Source organism: Phyllostomus discolor, chromosome 8 (genome assembly GCF_004126475.2).
Source record: "Phyllostomus discolor isolate MPI-MPIP mPhyDis1 chromosome 8, mPhyDis1.pri.v3, whole genome shotgun sequence".
NCBI lineage: Eukaryota > Metazoa > Chordata > Mammalia > Chiroptera > Phyllostomidae > Phyllostomus > Phyllostomus discolor.
Window position 1 is genome coordinate 46,889,138 of NC_040910.2, and position 27,121 is coordinate 46,916,258.

The 27,121-nt window shown below is 48.5% G+C and overlaps 1 protein-coding gene across 6 annotated transcripts in view; it reads right to left on the minus strand.

Moving 5' to 3' along the window:
* Window positions 1-27,121, minus strand: part of BRD4 (bromodomain containing 4) — an 80,084-nt gene that overhangs the window by 16,893 nt on the left and 36,070 nt on the right. For 3 of the 6 annotated variants that reach the window (XM_036032463.1, XM_028519619.2, XM_036032464.1), the window contains exons 2-10: window positions 15,711-16,029; window positions 11,837-11,974; window positions 10,419-10,554; window positions 8,821-9,101; window positions 7,830-8,192; window positions 6,883-7,011; window positions 1,685-1,894; window positions 895-1,094; window positions 311-606 (exon numbers count right to left, since the gene is read on the minus strand). In XM_036032463.1, coding sequence (XP_035888356.1) covers window positions 311-606; window positions 895-1,094; window positions 1,685-1,894; window positions 6,883-7,011; window positions 7,830-8,192; window positions 8,821-9,101; window positions 10,419-10,554; window positions 11,837-11,974; window positions 15,711-15,995 — 2,038 coding nt within the window. In that variant the 5' untranslated portion in view covers window positions 15,996-16,029. Of the gene's footprint in view, window positions 1-310; window positions 607-894; window positions 1,095-1,684; window positions 1,895-6,882; window positions 7,012-7,829; window positions 8,193-8,820; window positions 9,102-10,418; window positions 10,555-11,138; window positions 11,267-11,836; window positions 11,975-14,005; window positions 14,078-15,710; window positions 16,030-27,121 lie in introns of those variants that run through there. The other 3 variants (XM_036032467.1, XM_036032466.1, XM_036032465.1) reach the window with 3 other exon arrangements.

A 27,121-nucleotide genomic window follows, 5' to 3' on the forward strand; every position in this document is an offset into this window, starting at 1 on the left:
GGGAGAGACTCAATGGTAGAGGCTGCTCAGAATAAGGTTGAGGACACCGCCATGCAGGTGGGCCCCAGATGGCAACCAGCCAGAGAGGTCAAGAAAGGCAATGACAATCTAAGGTTCGGTGCCATGTGACAATCCTCCAGAGGTGTCATGTCAAGGACACAGATTTTATCATCAGAGAAAAAGCCGAGTCTGAAAGACAGTCACCTGAGGTTCCCATAGGAGCCTTCCTGACAGAAAGGCAGGGGTAAGCAGCTTGGTCAACCCTCCCTTGGCTGGGACACCCCCAAGCCCCAGGGGGACCCAAGGGCACCTTGAGGTTTCCGTTTTTTTCGCAAACAGGAGGTGACGTAGCGTTCCAGTTCCCGCAGGGTGGATGGCTTCAGTGTCTCGAAGTCAATCTCAATCTCGTCAGGGTTGGAGTTCTTAAGCGAGGGCTCCCTTGACTGTATGATATGCACCACTCGGCCCAGCTTCTCACCCGGGAGCTTGTTGATGTCCAGACTGAGCTGGCGCTTCTCCTCATAGGACATAGGCTTGCACTTGTCCTCCTCCTCTGACTCATATGCCGGAGGGGGCTTGCTCTTCACAGGTGCTGGCTCCTTCTTGCTACGAAGGAACAATGCAGATGCTGTCAGGAATAGGTGCCCTGGGAAGCTGGGCACTCATTCTCCTTTACTGGGAGAATTGAGGGGCCACCACATCTCCACCCTGCTGATCTTCACAGGAAATGGGGGCTGCTGTGGCCTGTCCCTGCTGTCTGTACTATGCTACCTACCATCCTCCCTCCCTCCCCAAACCTGGTGACTGCTCATCCCTGGGAGAAGGGCAGAGGCAATCACAACCCCTGGCTGGGGGCAGGCTATGTCCCCATCAGGAAATTCAGGTGGCACAGACCTTGTGTTACTGTTGCTGCTGTTGTTTTTCTTGGTCTTTTTGGGAGGAAGTTCCTTGGCTTTGCTTTTCTTATTCTCTTCCACTTCCTCTTTCTTTTTGTGCTTTTCTTTTTTCTTTTCCTTCTTATCTTTCTCTTTTTTCTTTGGTTTGTTCTGCTGGGGCTGTGAGAGGGCTGCAAGCTGCTCGTGCACGGCTTTGAGCTATGAAGCATACAGGCAAAACACACGCCTGTCAACCTGGTCTTGATCAGGAACCCCAAACATCAGGGCCCATGGATGAAGGAGGGGGCTGGTACTTAGCTCTGTGACCTGCCACCTCATCAGATTTCCAAAGTACTCATGCCCACCCAGGCCCTGGACTCCAAAGCTGCCCAGAGGAGCCACCTAAACTGACAGATGCTAAGCCCTCTGGCCATCCTGGACCCAAAATGAGGATCCCGAGGAAACTGGGCAGAGGTGTGAACCCATGTTGGCACTAGGGCCTAATGGCCAGATTGCAGGGAGCAGAGAGCAACCATACAGCCCCAGGGGAGATGAAAAAATCTAGCTTGGCCTCCATCAAGACACTGGAAAGCTCCAGAACCCTTGCCTCTACCCAAAGAGCAGCCATGTCTCTCCTCCTCCACACGCTGAATACATTATGGTCATATGCCTGTGACCTTTCACAAGGGCACCACTGGAATTCTGTTCCTGCCAGGATTCAGAGCCACGACAATCTTGTGAGATCTCTAGGGAAATTGCCCGGTCCATAGATTCCAGGAGACTGGGGATGGGGATGCTTGTGCCCTCACCTGCTCTTGGAGCTCCGCCAGCCGCTGCGCTCGCTCCTCCTCAGAGTCATCAGTTGAGCTGTCACTGTCTGAAGAGCTATCACTGCTGCTGTCACTGGACGAGGGTGGGGCCACAACCTTGGTGGGGGGTGGCACCGCAGGGGAGGACACAGACACCAAGGGCTCCTCAGGCTCGTCTGGCATCTTGGCAAAGCGCATCTCGAACACATCCTGGGGGGTGGGGAGGTGTGGGTGGGGAAAGCTGGGCCCTCCAGGGCTGCTGGGTCCCCAGACATGTGCGTGGAGGGTAGCCAGTCTGTGGCCCAGTGGCACCAGAACCTCACTGGCTGCTGGAGTCAACTCAACAAGTGGTGGAAGGATCAGAGAACTTTATCAACAGTAACTCTATGCCACTAAGCTAAGAAGCTGGCTAGGTCCTGACACCAATCCCAACACTCCTCTCTCAAATCTCACAGTGAGAAAAAGGTGCTCCTCACACACCGCCCAGATATGAACAGGTGACACAGAGCACAGGAGGCAGCTGCCCACTGAGGACATTAATCTAGGGATTCTTGATAAATGGTGGGTTGAGGGCAGGACCTACCGAACTTGAACTTAAGGCTCCCATCAGGTTGGTGCACAATCAACACATCCCAAAGGAAGCTTCTGAATATCAGGAGTGAGTACCAGATCATAACAGTGAGCAGAACAGGAGACTGCCCACCTCTAGTTCACATTCCTGCAGGGAGCAGGTAAGGTCTGCAATTTTAGAGAGCATGCCAAGCAGAGGAAACAGCATGTGCAAAAGCCCTGCATGAAAGTGCACCAGCACAGAGCCCTCAGCCAGTGAGGGGGCCAAGCTGCCGTTGCAGCAGGCACGGGTCTGTGTCTGCCTCCCCATTCATCAGATCACTTCTGGGGCACACAGCTGAGCAGAGCCATGCCACTGGCTCAAGTGTCTCCAGGACATACCAGGCAAGGCGAGTAAAGTACAGGATAGCAGGTGTGGGGCTGATGAGAACATGCTACAGGAGGGTGCCAGCCTTGTAAGGTGTAAGCAATCTGAGCAGAGGCCACAGGACTACTGAACTTGATATCCCACCCCAGGAGACCAAGACCATCCAACTCTAAGATCCAGAAATCTGATGGGACTGTGAGGTTATGGAGCCTGGGCACCTGGGGGTGGGGGGGTGTCCAGCTATGTGCTAACTCACTAACTAGCTGGCAGGTCCCTCCCTACCTCAAGGGCTTCATTATAGTAAATCCAGTGACTCAGGACAGGGTAGCAGTGGAAGGAATAGTGCTGGCTTCCCACCAGGACTTTGGGATCTGCTTTAAGCCCAGCGTAAGTCAGTTAACATAATACCTTTCAGGACAAAAAGGGTCTTCCTCAAGTGTGAGTTGATCTGCCAGAGAGCAATGTAGCCCAGGAGGCCCAGGGGATTGAGCCCCAAGACTGCTGTTTCAAACTGGTGCACACTTGACAGAGACAGCTCTAGAAGCCCTCGGGAAACACAGCTTCAGATTTCCCCTCCCCCAGGGCAGCAGGGCAGGCATCCCACACAACTGAGGTGCTATCCCTTCCCTTCCAGACCACCCAGTGCTGCCTCCCAAAGCAGCTCCTTCTCCAGCAAGGCCTGGGCTCTCCTGTCTGAGTGCTTTTGCTGTTAAGTACTAGAAGGACAACACCTTTCTAATTTATTCAGAAAGAAATCCTAAAGCGGGTCTAAGGGCTACAGAAAAGACAGAAAGAGCAACCAGAGACCACCACCCCAGCTGCCAAGGAGAGGGGGCTTCACACCAGAGCAGAGACCCCAGTAGGGCAGTGAGAAAGACCCTCTGTCCCACAGTATCCTGGATGTGGGTAGGCTCAGGTCCCTGGGTGACCCACAAACATCTGGAAGATTTAGGCCTGAGCCAAGAAGCAGCAGGTAGGTGAGAGAAGTGTGTCCAAGAAGGTGCCAGGGCATCAGGATCCCATGAAGGTAGTCATGGCAGGCAGTGCCCAGCACTAGATGCTGCTGAGAGGTGGCCTTTTACTAAAAGTAGGAGCTGCTTCATGCCACTTGTTGGCCCAGACTCCCCTGCCAGCTGCCAGGCAACACTACCCTTGCTATAAGAATGTCCCTGTCTCTTTTCCACAGGTTGTGGCTGCTTTGAAAATGTGTGGCAGCACTCATCCTGGTGGGTCTCAAAGTAGACCCAGCTTCCCTGCCCAGCATGCCGTCACCTGTAACCCACCTGGAGAATCTGGGCCACATGATGATTCTTTGCACTAGCAAACCACACTAATTTCAGTGCAAATATCTCTCTCACTAGAATGTTGACCAGGATCACTTACACCGGCTGTATCAGATTCACAGAGAAGCATGCCCTCCCCCTTTTAGTGAAACAGAGATGTTTAGATGCTGGGAAGTCACAGTGCCTAAAGACCCCCAAGTAAATTAACCTAAAGCAAGTGCAATTGGAGACCCTCAGATGACAGAGGCCCAGCCCTTTCCCAGCCAAACCTGGATATTGCTGTGGGGTTTGGCCATACCCAAGGCATATCAGCCAGGAAGAGAGGGATAGAATGCAGTCACCAAGAAACCCACTACACGTCAGGTGCTGGGGACACAGCCATGAGTGGAAGATACTCAGACATATACCCACCCCTTAAAAAGCTTCCTGTTTCTGTCCCTCTTGAAATGCAAGATCCCAATACTTTTCAGTTCAATTTTTCCTTACTATAAAACAATTTCACACTACCTTGAACTTGCACTTTTCCTGAAATAAACTGGTAATCCACATGGGCACTAAACTTCCTAAACTAGTCACTTCACAACAAAACAGAGGTTAGAGGGAAGTACTGCCAGCAGCTCTGGTTCCAAAGCACCCCAGGCTCCTTAGGAAGCCTTGAGCCCAGGGGTTTGTGACCATGGCTACAAAGCCCAGAATTTTAGAGGCTGGAAGAGAAAAATGAAATGAAGTACACCCTTTGCCATATCACACTTCCCAAGTCAACCCCAGTCCTTGGGTACTGCCGAGACCTCTTACAGCAGCAAACAAGGGCTGGGCTTTGTTCCTTTCTCTCCTTGCTGAGGAATCCAGCCATCTAAACCATGCTGATCCAGGAGAGCTTAGAGAAAAAGAAGAAAACAAAGCCCCAAATGCCATAAACACAGCAACTGTTTTCCAGAGAGAAACCAACACAGGGAGCCTACCACTTTAATTCTGCTATTCAGCAGAGACCCTTATCCTCCTCCTGGTATGTAACTCTCAGTAATAAGATGACCCACACCTTGCTGCAGGCAAAGCAGCCTGGGGGTGGAGGTGGTCCCACATTGAGCTGCCCACCTAAGTACTGCCCCATCCACCCCAGCCCGGTATTTGGGGTCAATGTATAGAAAGAAGCTGCTGTGTGGTAATCAGTGGCCTCACTGTAGGTAAACCCCACGTTTAGGCATGCTCATGCCACTCTGAGAACAATAAAATACACAACAACAACAATAAAAAACCATGTAAAACAAACACAAAAATTAGGAAGACAGAAAGCTAGAATATATTAGATACTTTCTTCTTTTTAAAATAAAACTGCTACAAACAGCAATCTTTGGTGCTGGCAGAGAACCTGTTTTATCTGTTTGCATAAGGGCAAATAAAGAGTATGGGTATCAACCAGGGCAAAAGAACTGGCTGCCACTTAGTCCTCCCAGGAGAAAGGGGGTGGGGGTGTCCAAGGAGCAGCACCAAGGGCACCACTGCCACCTGGTGATCATGTATGAGAATTGCAGTAAAATGATAAAGCCTGAACTCCTAAGATGCCAGTTGGTGAACCAGCAGCAATGCGAAGAAAGCCAATAGACAGCACCAAATAAAGACAGTCCCCCTGCCCCCTGAAAACCTAAGACAAAATAAAACTAAGAAACAGCAGTAGAAATTAAAAACCTTCAAGTCTCTTTATGTGTTCAAATACCAATAGCCAGATCCACACTAATAAAATTAGAGCCTCCACACTTATAAGATTTTTTCTACCCTAAGTATTCAGAACACATCTTTTGAACCCAAGGCAGCCCCTAACTTGGTCAGGGGCCAAGTTAAAGAACAATGAAGACTGTGATTTGGCTCCTGGGAGAAGGTAGGGGACACTATGGTGGTGAGTGTGAAACAACATGCAGAGCTAACATAGCTGGAAGGCAGACTGGCAGCAAGGGTCAGGTGACCTTCTACCTGGAATGGACCCTCAAGTTGCCGAAGTCCCTGACTTCTGCCCTGGAAGGATTTCAAAGGTGGTTGGAAAAGCCAAGTGTGAGGAAGCTCCATCCAGCCACCAGATGTGGGATATGCTAAATAGACTTCGGCTACAGCCAGAGCACCTGCACCTTGTGCTGGCAGGTAGCCTTGCCCAGAGCCTGCTGTGCCTAACCCTGAAAGCAGAAGCAACCTGGAACTTCATATGTATGATTTTAAAGATTAAAAAAAAAAAGACAGGTTATAACAGTACTAAATATTGACTTTTATTCTCCATAATTTTTAATGCCTCATCTTTTTTTTTTTTAATTACTTTAACCCCCCTCATCTTTCTAGTCAAGGGTAACTGTTGACATGTGGATATGTTTCCCTTCAAAAAAAAAAAAGATAATAGTGTTGACTTATACTAATCTGCCCCACCCTCACCCCAACATCTACAGTGTGCACAGTCCAGGATCCAAGTGAAGGGACCATGGACCCCATCCATTAGGGCATCATGGATGCGAGAAACTTCTAGAAGCAGCTGCCCTGCAGCTGGAGGGCAAACCAAGGCTTCAGGGCTATAGTGAAGAAATGTCCACAGTCAAGCAGCTACTTTAGATCACAACTGTGACAATGTGTCTACCTGGCAAGAGTGTCCCCCGCTGACTTGAGACAGGTCTGTTTTGCAGAAGAGATTGGGCCATGCACAGCACACATGCTCTTCCGATCAAGGGCAACCAAATGCAGGTGGTGGTGGTGGGGAGAGGCTTTCAATGGGACACCCCAAAACAAAACCCAAAATGTCCAAGACCAAAACCTAAACCAACCCCCCTGCTTTAATTATAACGAAATAATCCCAACGTGAAATGTAGGTGTTAGATTCTGAGTCCACTATTCCAAAGCAAGGTGGCATTACACCAAAGCAAAAGACTGGTGAGGAGGCTAGAGATAAAATCTGCCAAGAGCCGCAGAGGCCTGGCCTGCCCAGGAGCTTCCCAGAGCCTCACCTGGAGCTTTCGGGCCATAGCCACCACCTCATGGTCAGGAGGGTTGTACTTGTAGCAATTAGAGAACATCAATCGGACATCGGCACCAAATTCCTGAGCATCGCGGTACTCACGGGCCTCCAGTTTAGACTGAAAAGACAAGACAGGCTGTGTCTGCCTCTGTTGGCCGGAAGAAGGCAACAGGGAGGGTTGCTAGCTGGAGCAAGTTGTTGCCTCGGGGGCTTGGGATTTATCCCAGGCCACGGGAGAGAGGTCAACGTCCTAGTTCTCAGTGTCAGGTGGAAAGGGAAACAACAGCAATTCTCAGGGCCACAAAGTGCTGCCAGAATGCAAATCCACCCATGGGGTCACTGTGCCTAAGGGTCATGTGGACACAGAATCCAGAGGCAGAGCTTAAGCCAGAACTGAAAAGGGAGGACTGGGTCTAGTTCTGACCAGGTGTACACATGTCTGGTGATACAGGACAGAACACTGGTCAAAAAGAGCAGAGCACCCTCCCCCGTTGTGCCCATCCCATGTATGGGGGCAAGCTTATTCCCACTTGCAGAATATGCAAAAAAAGCTTAAAATAAAACCAAAAGGCCTCAGAATATGACAGTGCAAATGCCAGCACTTGTCATGTGCCTCCTACTGAGAGAAGACAGCAAGGCCCACCCCGTAACAGAGTCTGGCAAAGTCAGTAACCCCCACACTCTCCGACCGTCTACCATATGCAAAGTGCCAGTCAGCAGGCATTGGGACTCAAGGTCAAAGAGGGCTCCTCCTGAGACCAGAGGACAGCACTGCTGTCTGTGACCAAAACTGCCACATTGTTTGGGAACATGTTCGTACAGTTCCAGCAGGGGGAGCTGGGTTCTTTTTGGCTGGTGAAGAACCTAGAGAGCTGCTGGGGCACATTTCTGGGGTCTCCTCTGGTCTCATGGGTGCAAGCCCACCCACCCACCCACCTTGATTGTGCTCATGTCCATGGGATGCTTTATGATGTCACAGTAGTCGTGAAGTCCCAGAGCCTCCACATCCACGGGCTTGTAGAAAGGCCAAGCATAGGCCGCATGCTTCTTGGCAAACATCTCCTTGAGGATGCCACTGCAACACTTGAGTTGCTCTGAAACCTTGCTGCTCTTGTCTGGTGCCAGGTGCTGCTGTGAGTCAGGCACATCCTTCTTTGGGGGCTTGACAGGTCGACTGCTCTCTCGCCGGGGGCCCAACTTGGTGGTCTTGGGTTCCGAGGGCAGCAAAGGTGGCTCGTGAATGGGGTCAATGGTAGTGGGGGTGGTGGTGTCTGCTTTCCTCTTAATACCCTTCTTTGTCTGCCAAGAGTGCAGGCAAGAGAGCACGGTCATGGGTGTGGCCCGCAAAGCAAGCCCTTGAAGTAATTCCTGAGGCCAGGTCCTTCCTATGGTCCCAACCCTCCTGAGCAAAAGGCGACTCTGCCCCACCACTCTGCTCTGTAGCTGGGATAGGCTCTGCCAGGGGCAGGAGAACATGCACCACCAAGTCTGCTATCTGGGCACCAAAGGCCAACAAAACCTTATAAAGCAGCTTCCTACTCAATGCCAGGGGTGGCCCCCACCCTGAGCCAAGCCTACCAGCAGGACATTTGGAAGGCATGTTTCAGAAACTATTAAGTCAGTCCCTGCCAACATGCACGGTCTAAATCAGAAACAAGAGGGGCCGACAACCCCGGGGGAGTGCCTCCATCATGGAATCTCTGGGGCAGCATCTTCTGGGCTGTGCTGACTTAAACATAGCATAATTCTCCCCCCACCGCCATCCCCTGGGAGCAACGAAAGACTGCACAAAGCACTGGCAAGGATGGGTAACCATCTTTTGCAAAACTCACTGCTACAGATCAAGTGGTAGGGGTGGGAATGCTAGCTGAGGTGGCAGGAACCTGTCAGTGGTCAGGCCACACACAAGCATAAAAGGAACACTCACCTTCACAGGCTGTGGGGTGGCTGCGATGATGGAAGGATGGCTCTGCACAGGCTGGGGGGCTGGGGGGGGTGGGGGCTGGGGGGGCACTGGGGGGGGAGTCTGCAGTGGCTGGGGAGGCACCACTGTGACAGGGGTCTGGACAATGAGGTCTGGGGTGACGGTGGGGAAGGGGTGAGGTGTGGCCTGCACAGGCGGAGGGTTCTGCTGAGAGGCCTGGGTCTGCGGAGGAGTTGATGCTTGTGTTGTGTTCGGTACCGTAGAGACACCAGGTTTTGCTGTCCCTACCAACATAAAAGGGACTGGTGGTTAGATGCTGCACCCGACACATGCAAGCCGAGCTTGTGGGGACACTGTCACATGTGGTGAGCAACATCTTCATAAGCATAACACAGTGTCGCCATAACTATTTGCCCAGGAGAATAGCTCAAATACCCTGGATCTCAGCTAAGTCTGTTGACCTGCCCAGGGTGCTTCAACAGTGATGGGATAGTGCATCCATATTTCCTATGAGTCCTGGCTGCAAGTACCCACGTGGGTACAAAGACCCTGCGTGAGGGGGTGGGGAAGGCCGGGGCTGAAGGAGAAAGCAACACATGCTGAGCGTCCAGGACTGTAGATGGAGAATGGATAAATGTTTCTTGGCAACTTCAGGCAGCACTGTTCTCATTCCCAGAAGCATTTCCTCTGAGTAAATGTTCCTGGTAGGGGTGGGCATTGGAAGCCATGGTCAAGGTTTCTGGAAACTGGCAAGCCCCCACCTCCCTGAGCCACAGGGAAACTGGTCAGCTGCTGTCTCTCTGCAGCTGTGTGGGAAGCCCTGGACACACAAGGCCCCTCACCTGCCCCATGTGCAGACTGAACTCATGATAACAGGGAGGGAGAGCGGGGCTCCTTGGCTGAAAGTAGATCAGACACCTCTTGGCAGGCTCAGTAGCTATGGGGTGACTCAAGACTAGCTCTCTTTGGCTACCCCTTAGTACTATAGGGCAAATGACTGACTTCATTCCCATGAAGCCATCACTTCTGAGCAGGGTGGAAAGCAAGGTGAAAACCAGCTCCTGAAAGAAGCACATAGCTCACAGCACAGCCACCTTGCAAACATCACCGTTCTGCAACATGGAGCTGTGAACGACAAGATGCCAAAGGCAAGGATGGGCACGGACATAGACAAGGCAGGCTCAAAGATGGGGCACCAAAAAGCAGGCATGGGTCCAATACCGGCACATTAAGACAATTCACAAAACAAACCCCCAAGGCTCTAGGATTGGGTATTAGTTAAAACTGCCTTTGGTCAAGTTCATTTCTTTTCTCTGAAATGGAAAAGCATAGACCATCTATGGCACTGCCAGGGTAAAGAATTCACATATTTTAAAAAGGCAGGGCTGTTATTTCTACTTTAGGGGAGGGTCATGTAGTCATGGAATCCTGAGGGGCAGATCTACCACTGAACCTGGCCCCAGTGCAACCAAACAACACTCCCAGTGCAACCTATCACTCCTAGTCCTCCATTGGAGGTGGAGAAGAGCAAGCACTGGGGAGAAATAAAGCCATTTCCTTGCTTTTTCAGTGTGAAGTGAACAGTACTGGGGGCTCCCTACCTGTTTCTTTCCTCCCACGTCCTCTTCCTTTTGCCTGGACTATCATGATCTCCGTTTCTTCTGTGGGCAGTTCATTTATTTTTTGCAAAAAGAGCTTCTCCAGAGCTTCTGCCATTAAGACTATATCATCTCCAGGCTGGAAGAGGAGACAAGTGAGGTGAGGGTCAGAAAGCCCCCCACCTTTCTAAGCAGAGCAAGTGCTCCCCACACAGTGCCACCTACCTTTGCCCTAAATCATGAAGCATCATATTCAGGGTCTTCGAGCTGAACCCCAAAATCCCACACCCGGCATCACAGTCTCATGTGCCTGCAGATGTGCTGAGTCAGCACCTCCCTCTCTAGTCTCTTAAGCTCTGGAGCATCTGACCATCTGGACCATCCTAATGCCTTAAACATCTAACAATCTGCCCATCAGACAGGGACCTTTTCCTGACACAATTCAATTCACTAGATACACTTGAAATCACACAGGATTTCTTGCTACAGGTATGTTAGCAGGGCTACAACCATGCTCCCCAGTGTATGCCCAAGGCAGCTTGCTGGGGCTCTAAGCAATGCCTATCTCACCATGCCTTATGGGTCCCCCCAATCTCCCCTCATCTGTAACATGCTGTTCCCACTCAGCGCTAAACTGAGAACCTTCTCATCTGTGCACATTTCACTTAAATCTAGTAGTGAAGGCTGAGACTTTAAAAATGCAATAAACTTCAAGAAACTCACCTACCCATCTCTTCTGGGCAATTTTACCCACTACATCAGCAGAGGTCAAAAGCTGAGTTCTGTATAGTGTCTCCCTCCAGGGCCGTTCTATTTGAAAGGGTTGGTTTTAATCACATCTGTGGTCTGAACTGTAAACAAATGATCGGCTTCATGGCACAGCCGAGCCGAAAGGTTTGGCTATTGGGTTAAGAAGCAATCTTTAGGTCTACATGTAAGATTGGGGGACACTTGACTCTACGGCCACAAGTTCACAATGGTTATGTTCACAGTTCCAGATAAGGCCCCATCACCCCCTCTCTCATATTGATGTTTTCGCTTGAGCACACCTTTGTACAACTACATTTCAGTAGCCTTCTTCCTGACAATTTACATCACCCAAATGGACTTTTTAATGAGCCGTCACTGTTTTTTCCATCCTTCTCTACTATACATAGTCAAAAACTAAAATACCAAACGTATAAGGAGCACATCCTTCAAGCTAACAAGGATGGCTGAGAAGTAAAACATGGCAACACCCCTCTCCCCCCAAAAGAAACACAGCCAGCCACAGGCAAGACTGCAGGTTCCATTACCCTTGCCTCTAATAGTCTCCTCTGTCAGACTCCAATTTGCTCCAGCACCCCTGCCCAAGGACTCCGAACATACCCGCCTCTTTTTCCTCCCCATAGGGCAGCTGTATACTGGCCCCCACAACTCACCTTGTTGTAGATATAACAATTTGTAAACATAGTGTTGAAGTCCTGGATACATTCCTGAGCATTCCAGTAATAGTTGTTTTCCAAGCGCTTCTTTATCGTTCCCATATCCATAGGTGTTTTAATGATCTTATAGTAATCCTGGAGAGCAGAGACAGCAAAAGGTCAGTGTCACCTCCATAGTCACACAGTACTTATAGGTAGACCTACAGATCTCACTCCAGGTCACTCCACAGACAGACAACCTGAAACTCTTCCATGGAGCCAGTGAGCGATCTCAAAGGGGCCCGGGTATAAAGTGGACCAGGGAAGGATTCCCAAATGCTGGGAAGTTAATTTGTACAAAAAACATTCAAGTTTGCCAACTGCCCCATCTGGGAACCGTTTGTCTTCACTGAGATCTTTTTTTTGTGGTGGTGGGGGGATGTTAAAATAACCTTCCATTTTTAATAAATAATGGGGAGAACATACAGACTTTAAAAAGCAGTTCCTATTTAGTAAAACTACCTATGGCAGGTTCTATTTTCTCTCCATAATGTGAAATTTTATGCGTCCATAAAATGCAAATTCCAGTTGTCAAGCCCACCCCCTAAAAACTGGGTCCCTTGCTTTCTATCACATTGAAGAACCACGGAACAGACCTCCATCTTCAGTCAAATTCACTGCATTTTCACGTCTTTTACTTGTATATAGTCTAGTCTACTACTAAGGATCTACCAGTACCAGGAACAACTAACAACTAAACAGGTAAACTGCCAAATAAGGAATCTGCACAGCCTTCACAGACCCAACCCCTCAAACCCTCTGATCTTATTCGACAAGTGCCAAACAGAAGGAGCTAGATGGTAGGCACAGATGTCCTAAAGCCCTTCAGATCAAACAGCTTTCCTCTAACTCTAGAATACTACAAAAACAACCAAAGGGAAGAATTTGGGGACAGATAAGGCAGCACCTGGGTTTCCAGGTAGAAGGACCAGAGGACCAGGCAGGGGACCTGCATGCAGCCAGCTAGCCCCACCAAGAACCCTGGAATTAGGCTTGCATGGGGGATCAGAACAAAGTCCAAGCAGAAGTCCAATGGTAGGGGCAGATCTATGTGTTAGCACGCACCAAGGTCCTGCTCAGGAATGGTGGTGGGCAATATTGCTAAGGCAAGCCGGCACTGTGAATTTTTTTGAGTTGCTCTATACCCAGGAGAAAGGAATAAAACCTACCGGCTTACACAGATTCCAGCTCTAGGCACCCTGGCCAGGAGGCCTCAAAGAGGAGACTGAACCAGACTTTCAACATTATTCCATGCTCTGATCTCCTCTCCCAAGAGAACCAAATCCAACTATTTCTTGCCTCATAGAAATTAAGATTTTATTTACGGCCAAGAGGTCTCTTAGAATGGTGTCAGGTGCTTGAAGTGGGCATGATGTGTCAAGTGGCTCAAGGGCAAACAGGAGTGGTTAAGGGTAGAGCATGAGGGAAGAGGTGGAATTAAGACAAAAGGGGTATGGTAGGAGAAAGGACTGACAAAGGGGCAGTGGGTTTAGTAGCACGACAGTCCAACCATACATGTGTACTGAATGTGAAAGACATAGGCATCCTAGTGAACTCTCTAGCAAGAACCAGGGGCCAGATTGGAGGTAAAGATCTGGAAGATGTCTGAAAACAAACAAACAAAAAAAAAACAAACACATTGGGGAGGCCCTATTAACATCTCCTGAAAGGGGTAGTGTCCCCCAAAAAACAAAAAACAACAAAACTGGGCTTTAGCATGACATTGCTCCCAGCCGACCAGCACCCCTCTCCCACTCCTGTCCCTCTGGGTCTGCTCCTCACTATCCCCACCTCTCTGAAGATACTGGATCAGTGCTACTAACCACCCATCTCTCCTTCCTACATCTATCTGAGCTGCTGAGGATGATGACAACAGTCAGAGACAAAGGGAATCCTTGGTCTAACAGGCCTAAAAGACCTAAGAGGCCACCTCCCCTGTGTCTGTCCTACTGGCAGGAATGCTCCTGTCTAGAAATCCCAGGTCTGTCAGTACCCTTTCTTCTCCTGCCAGTCTCACCTCCTCAGCCCTCTGCATCATCCTATACAAACCAACCCCCTCTTCGTTCTGATCCTGTCGGGTTTCCCTTCAAAGCCAAATTTCTTCAAATGATGGCTTCGCATCCTCACCTTCTCATTCACACCGTCGCGAATCTGGTTTCTACTTCTGCGTCACATCTTCCTAAGGTCACCAATGCCCTCCTAAAGGCCAACAGGAGGGTCAGGTTGGAATCCTCATCTCTGGACCCCCCCCCCCGTAGCCTCCAATGTGGAGACATGGGGGACTGCTCTCCGCTGGCAGGTCTCCTGGCTCCCTTCTGCAGGTTCCCACCTCTCTTCAGTGCCCTAAAAACACAGGCCCATCTGGTTTCCACCCCCGGGGCTTCTCCCACAATTTTCTATTTGTTCCAGGAAGGTCACCCTCACCTGTGGACCCCACACAGCCAGTTCAGCCAGACACTAGAGTAGCAAGCTCTTCCACGAGCTTCCCTCCAGTGACAGGTTGGCTGTCTCTACTCTTTGTCATAGTCAATGTCCAAGAGTGACCTCTGAAGCCCAAATCTGGTGAGGACCCTCTTTTGCCTCCAGCCCCTTCCCTGAGTTAACTCTTGACCCAGACCTGCAGTGTCCTCTCTCTCCTGACTCTCTTCCCCTGAGTGCACATGATACATACTCAGTGGACAGATAGCACTGGACAATTGTCACAAATAATGGCCTTCAAGCCAGGAGAATCACACCTGTGCGTTCATCCTTCTTGAAACTGGATGCCTGGCCAAGGCTGAGGCTCCTATAACCGTGTAGCTCTAATATTTACAAACCCCTGCCTCAGTTATCTAATTCCAATCCCTAGTCTGGGGGGTGCAGGGGTGGGACTTGGCAAACAGCAGAGAGCAACTTAAAGATAATCATAATCAGTCCTTGATGCTTTGAAGAAGAAGAAAAAATCAAAGCACTTGAAGAAAAAAAAAATTAAAGCACTTAGCCCTTTTGTTCTCTGAGGTTCAGTTAGGGATACAAGTTGAGTTTCCAGAATCATTTGCTAAGAATGTGGGCAAACAGAGACAGAGAGAGAGAAGAGGAGCAGGGGTACCAAACCCCACTCCCCTAAAAAACAACAACAACAAAAATACCAACAACAACAACAACAAAAAACAAAAACAAAACAAAAAAACCCAAAAACAAAAACACCACCCAAGAGCCAGTGCAGTGTGGCCATGAAGGGGCAGGTGGGCAGGAGGCTGTGCAAAGGGGCAGCTGGGGCAAAGATGTACCCATAGCCCACCTCTAGCTAGGCCACCTCCATGAACTTAATGCCTTGGAGATAATGCTCTACACCTTTCCTGCCCTGTGCTCTGGGTGACAACAAGGGCACAAGTACCAAAAGAAGAGTGCTCTTGCAGCAAGCCAGCCTCCTCCCTCAGGATTTGACCAACTGCATCTATTTCTCCTAGGCAGGTCAGGAGCACTTGAGAAGAGAATGGCTAAACCCCCAAGTGCTCCCATTTCAACTCCCCATAGAATGGAAGGAAAACTGCAAGCACTCCTTTACTCTTGTTTTAATTGCTCTCTATACAATATTTCCCAGGATCCTAATCTCTAGAAAACCAGTTACTGCCTAAACCAATAAGCATGTCCTCTGTCCTCCCTTATCTCCACTCATCAGCACAGCAGAGAGGACTCACTCCAGGCCCCATGGGTGCTGGAGTTCAGAGCCTGGCCTCATGCTTTCACAACTCAAGCGTATCTGTACTCTGCCTGAGAGTCTGTCCTCCCCTGGAGCAGTACAGGAGGGGCCCTGGAGGATGCTACCCTGGGTCCTACACAAGCTACTCACAGGGAGGTTTAACTTGACCGCGTCCACAGGCTGCTGGAAAGGCCACGCAAACTGGTGTTTCCATAATGTCTTGAGCACCACTTTGAGCAGATATTGCAGTTGGTTGGTCTGCCTCTTGGGCTTGTTGGGATTGGAGGTCTCCGGGGGTGGGGGGTTGGTGCTGGCTGTGTTGGCTTGCTGAGGTTGGGCCTGGGCCTGTGTTGTAGACATCTGGGTAGTTTCTAGTCCATCCCCCATTACGGGCAGATTTCTTAATCTCGTCCCAGGGCCGCTCTCCGCAGACATGCTACTGATCCCATCACATTCTTCACCAGGCACTCTAAAAGGAAGAGAAAAGCCACCATCAGCGGAGAGCCACTGTAATGACAGGTGTTTCCCACCACCAGTATAAGAACTGAGCTCCTCTGGCAGAGACTGGTTGAGTCAGGTAGGCCAAGGAGCCACTCCATGTGCTAAAAGGGCCTGCTCTCCTTAAAGACTCATCACCCAACAGGGAAGACAGACATCAGCAGGGAGGGACAGCTCATGGAAGTGAGCCAACAGGAGGAAGCAAAGGCTATGAAGCTCTGGAGGAGGAGGGACAATGAGCAACAGACCAAGTTTTCATAACATCTGAGAGCTTTTAGGGGTCACTGTCTGTGTGACAGAGAGAAGGATTTGCAAGCCCCAGATATATGTCCTTTACATTAAAATTCTTGTTTGTATTTGTGACTCACGAACCATGGAATCAAAGCCCGAAATCCCATTTGGTGAGAAGAGGCCCAGCAGGGAAGAGTATAAAGTCTGGCCTCCTGTGCACTGCTGAGTATTTCAGGCAAAGCCTCCTATTTACTAAGAGCGTCTTCTGGCAACTTAATATATGGTTGCTGATTAAAGAAATCCCCAAAAGGAACTGCTGATAACACAATAATGAATTCATACTTGACCTATCATTTTACTGTTCTAACTTGCTTTTCAAAGAGTATTTATAAGGATAGAGAGAGACCCCTCCATGACCTACATGGGGATGGGGAGGGAATGTAAGGACACCCCGCCCCCCAGCTCAGTGCCTGTCTGAACACCCTGCCCTGTGGACTCCTCTCACCTGAATAACCCCTGCTTTAGGCCACACCAAATTCTGCTGAAAGCATCCTTACAGGGACAAGTTTGTGCACCTATTCAGTTATTTTAAAAAGACAACCGCAGGGCAGGGGTACACGTTTTTATTGCCAAACCCCTTCCTCATACTGCTGAGAGCTTCCACACTCTATTAATGAGAAGAAACATCTGTTTAAACTTGTGCTGACCATTTGCATTCTTTTTGTGTTGACTAGGAGCTGCCTGTATCACAGGAGTATCTCCATTTATATCCCCAAGTGGGGAGAAGAAAACCTCTCTAGCTGAAGAAGTCAGGCAAGGGCTTAGGAAAGAGGGCCAAAACAAGACAGGGCAAACTGGCTGGCTCTGACATGGCTTTCTTCCTGGAACACACTTAGCACATGCTAGGCACTCTAGCTACTGATGAATTACTTTATGATTCAGTCCAAGTGTAATTTAAACCAAAGTTCCCACAAAGGTTTTTATAAATGCAGTTCTGGCAAATGATCAGTTTTTAAAAGCACCAAGGGAGAGCTTGATATGCAAAACAACACAGTGGTGAGTATTCTGTGGGGCTGTGGAAAGCTAGACCTCCTGAAGCAGGCAGGCTGACCAACCCACGTGTGAATCCTGGCCAGGTGACCCCAATGCTGGGGTTCTTGGTTGCAGGATGAGTCTGAGGACTGACAAAACTGACATGGCTTTCCTTCCACAATGTTCTGGTCAACTGCAGGTAGTTATCACCTGGCTGGAGAACATGAGGAGAGCATGCTCCATGGAGGAGGCTGCCATGGGGAAGGCACCAATGTAGGAGCAGCCCAAGGCCACTGTGTGTAAGACTCCGAATCTTAAAGATTCAGTATAAAAACTGAATCCATATTTGTTTTAAGAGGAAGGATTGTTCTTTATTATCCTTTCCCACCAAACAATAAAGAGATTAACTGCCTTTTGACTTTTCAGAGAAGGGATGCCAATCATTTAAAAAATACTGAGTAATTCATTAATTCCTTTAGCTTACAGGAGAGGACCACACTGCAGAGAAACACACTTGTGTCACCTGCATGGAAACACCCAAGCCACTAGAGGGAGAGTGTTACAGCAGGTGACTTGTGTGTCCAGAGGCTGTTTTGCATCCCATGCTGAATGTAGGTATTTAATAAGGTCCAACTGTAATCTAAGACACCAGGCAAGAATTTACAGCCCTCACCTTCCCAGAGTACTCCTGAGCCTCAAGAAGGTGGGGGGAAGGAATGGCTCCTAAGGCAACGAACCTCTAAGACCGTATGCTCTATTAGAAAACACCCAACCAAGCAGAACATTAACAGGAAGGTGTTTCCTGGTACCGCTTTCACACATGGTATGTAGAGATGGAGAAGGGGTAGCCAGCGCTGGCACGAGAATGTGATAGGGACTGGAGGTGAAGACCAGCTGGGCAGCAGCCTGTGGGGAGCATTCCCAACCTGAGAGAGCAGCATGCAGGATGTGCAGGACCATGAAAGGTATTCCCCTGAAGCAACTCCATCTGACAGTGGGCCTAGTAAGACACAGCAACAGTATAACAAGCTCAGAGGAACACTATTTGGACTACAATAGTTTCCAAAGGCAGATGTAACTGGATAGGCCTGCTTGGGAATACAAGGCAAGTATCCACTGGGGTACTTGTGGTAAAGTGTGGCTAGAATGATTATGTGGTCCAGAAAAGCAGTACCTGTGGCATGAATCAAGGCAGGGCTATGGGAACAGAGACACCATTGATGGGAGAGGGGCACATAAGGTGTCCCTGATTGGGAACTTGGCAAGGAGAGGGGGGCCCCAGAGACAAGACCTGAATAAAATGCACCCCAATGAAAGCAGCAAGGAGGCCACCTACAAGTAGATCCAGAGAGGAGAAGCACCCAAAGCTGGGGGTAAAGCGTGGAACTGTCAGAAAGAGCTTGCTCAGAAAATAGAGAACAGATACTGGTGACCCAAGATGCAGCAGGGTATGGTGAGAAACTTGAAGAGGGGAAAGAGGGAGGCAACACCTCAGAAGCTACATTCTGCTGTGCACTGTGCCTTGCAGACAAAAGGTGTGTCTTCCCACTGAGGTGAGTGGCAAGGAAGAGGGAGAAGAGTATCTCTGCAAGCTCTCAGGTTTAACTGATCAAGACTAGGATCTCAATCACAGAGAAGCAAGGTCTACAACCACCTGCAAAGTGACATGCCAGGGCTCAAGTGAGGCTTTGGGAGGGTTTACAAACTATTATCTGGACAAAATTTAATAATCTGTTTTGGTCTCATAATATTTAATTTTATTAATATCCATGTGTGGCTTCTGAGTTAGTTTCCTTTCAAAATAAAGGTACTATAAATAAAACAGTAAACTGGCTTAAATACACACACACACACACACACACACACCCCTCACAGTTAAGGATACAAGTATCAAGACAGGATAGGGGTAAGGTGGGAGATGTGAGGGCACCCTGCCCTCCAGGAGAGGTGTGGGGGAAGTGGGAGGGCTGGCCACAATCACAAAGGGCCTCTGGCTTGTGGCCTCACTGTGACTCTTTCCAGAGGGCAGCCAGCCAAGACCAATGGTAGGCTGCAGGTGGAGAAGCCAGTAGGCCAGAAGAGTTTACAGGAAACTTCTGGAAGAGAGAGTAAGGAGGAAAAAAAAAAAACATTCACAGGACATCGGAGACGCCCATGGGTAGGTAAATGGATGTGGTCATCATTTACTGGGCAACTTCAGAAACTGGGGCAGGGGGCCAGTAAGACAGGAGAAAATGGGGCAAATGACACAGACAACTTGCCAGCTGCTAGGTGCCTTTGGTCCAGTGTCTGTGAACGAGGCAGAGAGAGGCACGTGCCGAGTGCTTATACCCACAGAGGGGCGGCACCACAGAGAAGGAAGTATGTCACTGGGGTTAAAAATGCCTGCAATTGGACATGCAGTGGGACTACCATGCTCAAAGGGACAAAAAGGGACAAATGGCCTCATCACAGAGGGAGGCCCGGATGTGCTGGAGAAGTGAGCATAGGAGTGTGGGTGGCATTAAGTGAAGAGGAAAAATGATGTGCAATTTGGTTTCCACCATTAGATTCCCCCCCTAAAAAGCGCTCAGGAATCAGAAACAAGCTTGTGCCAAGGGAAGCCCTGCAGGCAAGGAGCAGGTAGGGGTGGCCCCACCCTGGAGAAATTATTCAGGCCTCAGGGCAGTGGAACCCTGTCACCCACAAGGATGCCTGATCCCTGACACAATTGCCCAACCAGAAGTAACCCATATACTTCCCACTAAGTAGGACATTCTGGAATCTTCCAGTAACATCCCTAAGGCATAATGAAATCAAGGTAACTGATTTCTGGAACTCTGGGGCTGGGCTGTGCCTTTTCTGTTTCCAAATGGATTGATTCTCTGAGAAGCCAAGGGATGGAGCAAAGGCTTTGGATGTAACCACTTTGCTTCACCTTCAAGCTGGAGCCAGATGGGCTACCCTGGAGGGCAAAGAAACGGAATTCTCTGTTCCAAACAGAGCTTTTCTTTTTTAAAAAGGTTTTCTTTCTTTTATTTAGATGGGAAAGGAGGGAGAAAGAGAAGGAGAGAAACATCGATTGGTTGCCTCTTGAATGCACCCAACTGAGGACCTGGCTTGCAACTCAGGAATGTTCCCTGAACAGGAATTGAACTGGCAACCTTTCAGTTCAGAGGCTGGTGCTCAAACCACTGAGCCACACCAGTCAAGGCCAAAGCTTTTTATACAGAAAACCTGTCCATGAACTCGCTTCGTCTCTGTACTTTAAACTATATCCACCACAAAAGCAGAAAGCCCATTCCTAGCCAGCTGGTTCTTGTCTGACACACAGTAACTTCTATATCGTTAAAACATCTGAGATTGCTTCTGGCCTCACCCCCACTTTAAAGATGAGGAAACCAAAGCACAGAAAAGTAACTTACACAGGATGTAGAAAGATCAGGCCTAACCAGCCACGGTGGCCAAAAATCTGACACATGATTCCCGGGGACTTTTCGGTTGGCCTCTGAACCATTTGTGAGCTGAATAAGCACCCCCAAAGAGAGTCCAAAGCACACAGTTGGGAGAGCCTGACCACCATCCTAACAAACAAGGAAAACTAAAGCATAAAACCCACCCACTTGTTAATTCCTGAGGTCAATTCCATAAAGAAACTGCCAGAGGTTTTCAGTTCAAATGTGATGGCATACTGTATGTTCAACGGATGAGATGGACCTGGGAACAAGTATCCCGAAATTTCTTTTAAGGAGATTCATAAGAAAAGCAATGACAGGTTACATCCATGGCCCCCATGTGAGGGACCACTATATACAAGTGAGCCATGGCGATTGCTGTGAGATGCCCAGGGCTACTGTTCTGTACCACCTTGGGGGGCCACCCTTCCAGGGGCAATGCCCAGAAAAACCTGCATCTTGCAGCTCAGCCCTCCCATGACTACAGGCAAATAAAATCCTTAGGAAATTTCAAGAAGCCATTCATTAAAAAAAAAAAAAAAAAAAGGCAAGCCATTCATTTCTATTGCAGCTAACACCAAGGAAACCAACAAAAATCCAGTCTGTTGTAGGTCAAGAAAAAGAGGCACCAGAAGAGCCTCCACGTGAGGGCCACAGCGACTATTTTCTAAGGCACTGACCCAACAAAGAGGCAGCCTTGGGCAAGATAGAATTCTATTCTATCGTGGTTGCCCACACTCCATACTGCCCCAGCCCCTACCATCAACACACTAAACAACACAAGGGGCCACAAAGAATCCCTTCCCTGTCACCTTCAGGCCTTTCATTTGCTGTACCTGTTGCTTCCTGGAACTCTTTGTGGCTCTAAAGCTCAAGCCTCACACATACTTTGGGAATCCAAGGACAGGGTCATTTTTACTTCACTCCAGTCCTCCCAATACACAGCAGGTGAATGACTTGGGGGATGATAGAAGGTACCCCAAAGCAAACAAACCAGATTGTCATCCTGGGGCTTCTAGCTCTATCACAAAGCTCTGGAAAGGAAAGCATCTCATTCTCACAGGGAAAATATGGTGACTGGCCAGATCATCCGTCACTCACTCAGCCAATACTTTCCATCTGAGCTCCATGCCAGGACTGGGGACTCTGCAGTTGACATGACATTTTTAAAACATATATTTTATTGATTATGCTATTACAGTTGTCCCATTTCTCCCCTTCACTCTCCTCTACCCTGCATACCCTCTCCCATCCATATTCCCGCCCTTTAGTTCATGTCCATGTGTCATAAGTTCTTTAGCTTCTACATTTCCCATACTATTCTTGCCCTCCCCCTGTCTATTTTCTACCTACCATCTATGCCACTTATTCTCTATACATTTTCCCCCTTCTCTCCTCCTCCCACTCCCCTGTTGCTAACCCTCCATGTGATCTCCATTTCTGTGGTTCTGTTCCTGTTCTAGCTGATTGCTTAGCTTTTGTTTTAGGTGTGGTTGTTAATAATTGTGAGCTTGCTGTCATTTTATTGTACATGTTTTTTATCTTCTTTTTCTTAGTTAAGTCCCTTTAACATTTCATAAGGGCTTGGTGATGACGAACTCCTTTAACTTGACCTTATCTGAGCAGCACTTTATCTGCCCTTCCATTCTAAATGAAGGCTTTGCTGGATAGAGCAATCTTGGATGTAGGTCCTTGCCTTTCATGACTTGGAATACTTCTTTCCAGCCCTTTCTTGCCTGCAAGGTCTCTGTTGAGAAATCAGCTGTCTGATGGGAACTCCTTTGTAGGTTACTGTCTCCTTATCTCTTGCTGCTTCTAGGATTATCTCCATTTTTATCTTGGTTAATGTAATTATGATGTGCCTTGGTGTGTTCCTCCTTGGGTCCAACTTCTTTGGGACTCTCTGAGCTTCCTGGAAGTCTATTTCCTTTGCCAAATTGGGGAAGTTCTCCTTTATTATTTTTGTTCAAGTAATTTTTCCACTTGTTGCTCTTCCTCTTCCCCTTCTGGTACCCCTATAATTTGATACTGAAACGTTTAAAGATGTCCTGGAGGTTCCTACGCCTCTCCTCATTTTTTTTGAGTTCTTGTTTCTTCATTCGTTTGGTTATTTCTTTCTTCCTTCCAGTCCACTCCATTGATTTGAGTCCCAGTTTTCTTCCCATCACTATTAGTTCCCTATGCATTTTCCTTCATTTCACTTAGCGTAGCCTTCATTTTTTCATCTAATTTGCGATCAAATTCAACCAATTCTGTGAGCATCCTAATCACCAGTGCTTTGAACTGTGCATCTAATAAGTTGGTTATCTCTTCTTTGCTTAGTTGTATTTGCTCTGGTGCTTTGATCTGTTCTTCCATTTGGGCCATTTTTTTTTTTTTGGTCTTGTCACGCCTGTTACGTATGAGGGGGGTAGCCTTAGGTGTTCACCTGGGTGGGGCAACTAGTTGCTGGGTTGTGACACTGTATGTGGGGGCAGGGTCCAAGAGGGAACAATGGCACTCCACTCTGTGTCAGATTTCAGCCCCTTCCACTGCTCCCCCCAAGAAAACTGGGCCCTTCTGGTGCTGATTCCTCGGTGGGTTGGCTTGTGTACATTTTAGGACCCTGTGGGTCTCTCCAACAAACTCTCCTGTGAGGCTGGGAATCTTTCCCAGCACCTCAACCCCCACAGGTGTTTTCAATCTGTGTTTTGAGGCTTTATTTCCCCGAGCTGGGACCCTGGGTTGCTCAGTCTGCCTCGCTCCCCCATTTCGCCTGGTTTATCTCCATGCGCGAATGTGGGACTGCCTGGTCAGCCAGCTGCTTTGCACGCCGTGCCCCGCTTCACAATCACCGCCTTGCTGGATCCGCCCGGCCGCCCAACTTGGCCCCTCCTACCCGTCTGGATGAATGTGTCTATTTTAACTCCTTGGTTGTCAGCCTTCCATACAGTTAGATTTTCTGTCAGTTCTGGCTTTTATTTTGTTTCTAAATTGTTGTTGTCCTTATTTTGGTTGTGCAAGGAGGCACAGTGTGTCTAGCTATGCCTCCATCTTGGCCAGAAGTGCTGGCATGACATTCTTTAAATGATCAAGCAATACCTGGGTGAGTACTGCAGAGGAGAAGGGCAGGGCTGCTCTGGCCATGGACAGGGAGAGTGTGCACTCCAAGGAAGGCAAGGAAGAGAGCAGAGAGGGACAAAGCTTTTGACAGACAGGACAGCACAAGACCAATGTTGTAACACAGGCACAGGTTTGGAGGCAGGACAGATACCAGTGCATGCAAGGAGCTGAAAGGAGGGCAAGTGGGACAGTGCAGGGTTAGGAATGTAGTGTGGGGGGAGGGACAGGCTCAGATGGGGCACTGGAGTAGGATTCCAGAGACATTCTGGAGATAGACAATAGCAGAATACTGTTCTTGCCTGGGGTTTCATCTTCAGCTATACTGCACACATGCAGCATGCTGTTCACAGATGCAAAAGATGGAGAACCCAAGAGGTGATGCTCAGGGACAGGGTGCATCAGTGAGGGTGAATGCCAGGGTCACTCTGTATTACCTGAGTCCTGCAGGAAATAAATGGCTCTCAGCACCTGAACTCAATGGGGAGAGAGCCTGGTAACACAGAAACTCGTAAATCTACCTGCAGATATGAGGAGGAATTTATTGCTTGGATTCTTGTGACACAGTACACAACATCTTCAACCAATTCAACCAAAATTCTACGTCTAAAAGATCCAAAAATGCTGTTCCTTCTGTTTTCACAATGATCTGTGACCAAGAGGCAGGAGCCACCATTCACTGTGTTGGGTTGGCTGAAGGACAAGGAACAGAAGAATTTTATTTACCATCTTTTTCAGACTATAAGATGTGCCCCCTTTCCCTCCAAATTTGGGTGGTACGTCTTATAGCCCGAACGAACTGTAGCTTACCTGGCTTTCTGCCGGGGGGGGGGGGGCAGGGTCACAGGTTATTAAATATTTTACCACATTTTTGCCTCAAAATTTTTTTCCTATTTTCCTCCTCTAAAACCTAGGTGTGTCTTATGGTGCAGTGCATCTTACAGTCCTGAAAATATGGTACTCGTTTCCAACCCAAAGAAGGTTGCATGGTCCAACTGGGTGTGTCCCATTTCTAGATCCACTCCCAACAGATTTTTACAACATATTCCCAGTTAGGGAAATAAGAGGAAGAAATTAAATAATCAGTGCCCTGGTTCCCAAGCTGAATACCAAGGGTCCTGTGGTAAACCAGAGGAGCACTGTGGGAACTATCAGCATAAGGCAACTGATCATTTCAACGTCAGATGGCACTATATTTCTTTTGACGATGTCATTTTTATCTTGCAAAGCCTGGTGTTCAGCACCTACTATAATAAAGCAAATGCCAAATAAAAATCAACATGAAATGGCCCTCCCTGGCTGGTGTGGCTCAGTGGATTGAGCGTTAGCCTGTGAACCAAAAGGTTGCCAGTTCAATACCCAGTCAGGGCACATGCGTGGGCTACAGGCCAGGTCCCAAGTTGGGGGCAGAGGCAACCACACATTGATGTTTCTCTCCTCTCTCTCCCTCCCCATTTCTCTAAAAGTAAACAAATAAAATTTTTTAAAAAATCAACACGAAATGCAGGCATCAGTGCTCAATCTGGTTCTAAAGTATGAAGAGCTGTGCAATGGGCACACTGTCTATTAGGAAGTAACTGTGGTTATAAGGGCAGAATCTTCAGTTTATGTTGTATTTTTTCAAACAGCTATCCAGTTGCTGGGATGTTAGTACTTAGTTGTTTGCTTTGGTCTAGGAGCATCACAGAAACACTGACATGCTAAGAATGCTGTGAATCACAAAAGTTGGGAACCTCTGGGTTAATGAAAATAAAGAGGTAAATTCTTTTCCTAAATTTACAGACCTCCAATTAAGCACGCCTGCCTTCAAGGATATTGATTGCTATCATCCCAAATCATCAAAGTGATTCCCTGCTGATGCTGTGGCAAGCAGGAACCAGGCTGCTATTTATACATCCCAGGCAAAGGGGAACATGGGGTTTGTGGCCTGAACTTGTTTCATGCCAAGCAAAATGCTGGCCAATGCCAAGTGACCCCAGCCCCTAAAGAAACTGTAAGTTCACATATCTCTCCACCACTACAAGGCTCTCCTGTAAAAAATTATTTTGAGGAAGTGCAAGATTCTACCCTAGAGACAAAGAGAAGAGGTGGAGAACTCCAACTTGGAATAAAATTTCTCAATTAACAATTTCTCAATACTAGTTAACTTGTAGCAAATCTTATCCTGTCCTAAGAATATCTTTCTTGGAATGTCAGTTACATTGGGTACAAAATACAAGTATCCAAAGGTCTGCTCCCTCAGGGTCCCAGAGTAGAAGCTACCTCCCACTCATGACCATAGCACCTTTCACTGTGTGGTCTTGTGTTAGTGGGGAAGCACACATAGGACTGTGGTCCATCTGACCAGCTCAGGCAGCTGGTGAGAACAGCACTCATGTCATCAGCCAGATTGCACTGTCTAGATCCTAGCCAGTAGTGGTGAGCAGAGGCAGCTCTTAGAAGTCATAATCTGCCCTGGCTGGCATAGCTCAGTGGATTGAGCACAGGCTGGGAACCAAAGCATCGCAGGTTCAATTCCCAGTCAGGGCACATGCCTGGGTTGCAGGCCACAGCCCCCAGCAACCGCACATGGATGTTTCTCTCGTTTCTCTCTTCTCTCTTTTCTCTCTCTCTCCCTCCCCTCTCTAAAAATAAATAAATAAAATATTTTTTAAAACGTCATAATCTTAATCCCTTTTCCTGAAGTTGCTACGTGCTCTGACCTCACCCCTCAGACCTGTCGAGTGGGCTTGTTACTCAGACTCAGCCCAGCAACTTGCCTTAAATCAGGCAACTCAAGGCAGAAATGAGCCAGCCTTCCTGATAGGTGCACTCAAGCTCTCTGTCCCCCTCTGAGGGGATCAGGCCTACAAGGACCCTGCAGCCAGGAGGACCAGGGACCAGGCCACAGCCTTGCCAATCAGAATTCCAGGCCCTTTGCTTTCGAAACCAATCAGTAGACCCATGAAAAGTTAGGGGTTATTGAGGATTTTGCACCATCTTTCCCCTGTGAAAGGGGCCAACCAGAGGCTGCAGGACTGAGTGGCTCAGGTAGAGTAAAAATCCCATTGGTGTTGATGGGTATATCTGGGTAGATGGATTTATAAATTTAAAATGTTCCTGTAATGGACATACAGTAAAAACAAAACTCTGATGTGAATAAAATCAAAACTGCTGGGCTAACATATATTCCAGCAGGGGCAGGCTAATTTTTCCTGTAATAGTCCAGAGAGTCAACACAGTCAGCTATGTAAGACAGTTTGTTGCAATACTCCATCCTGCTGCTGC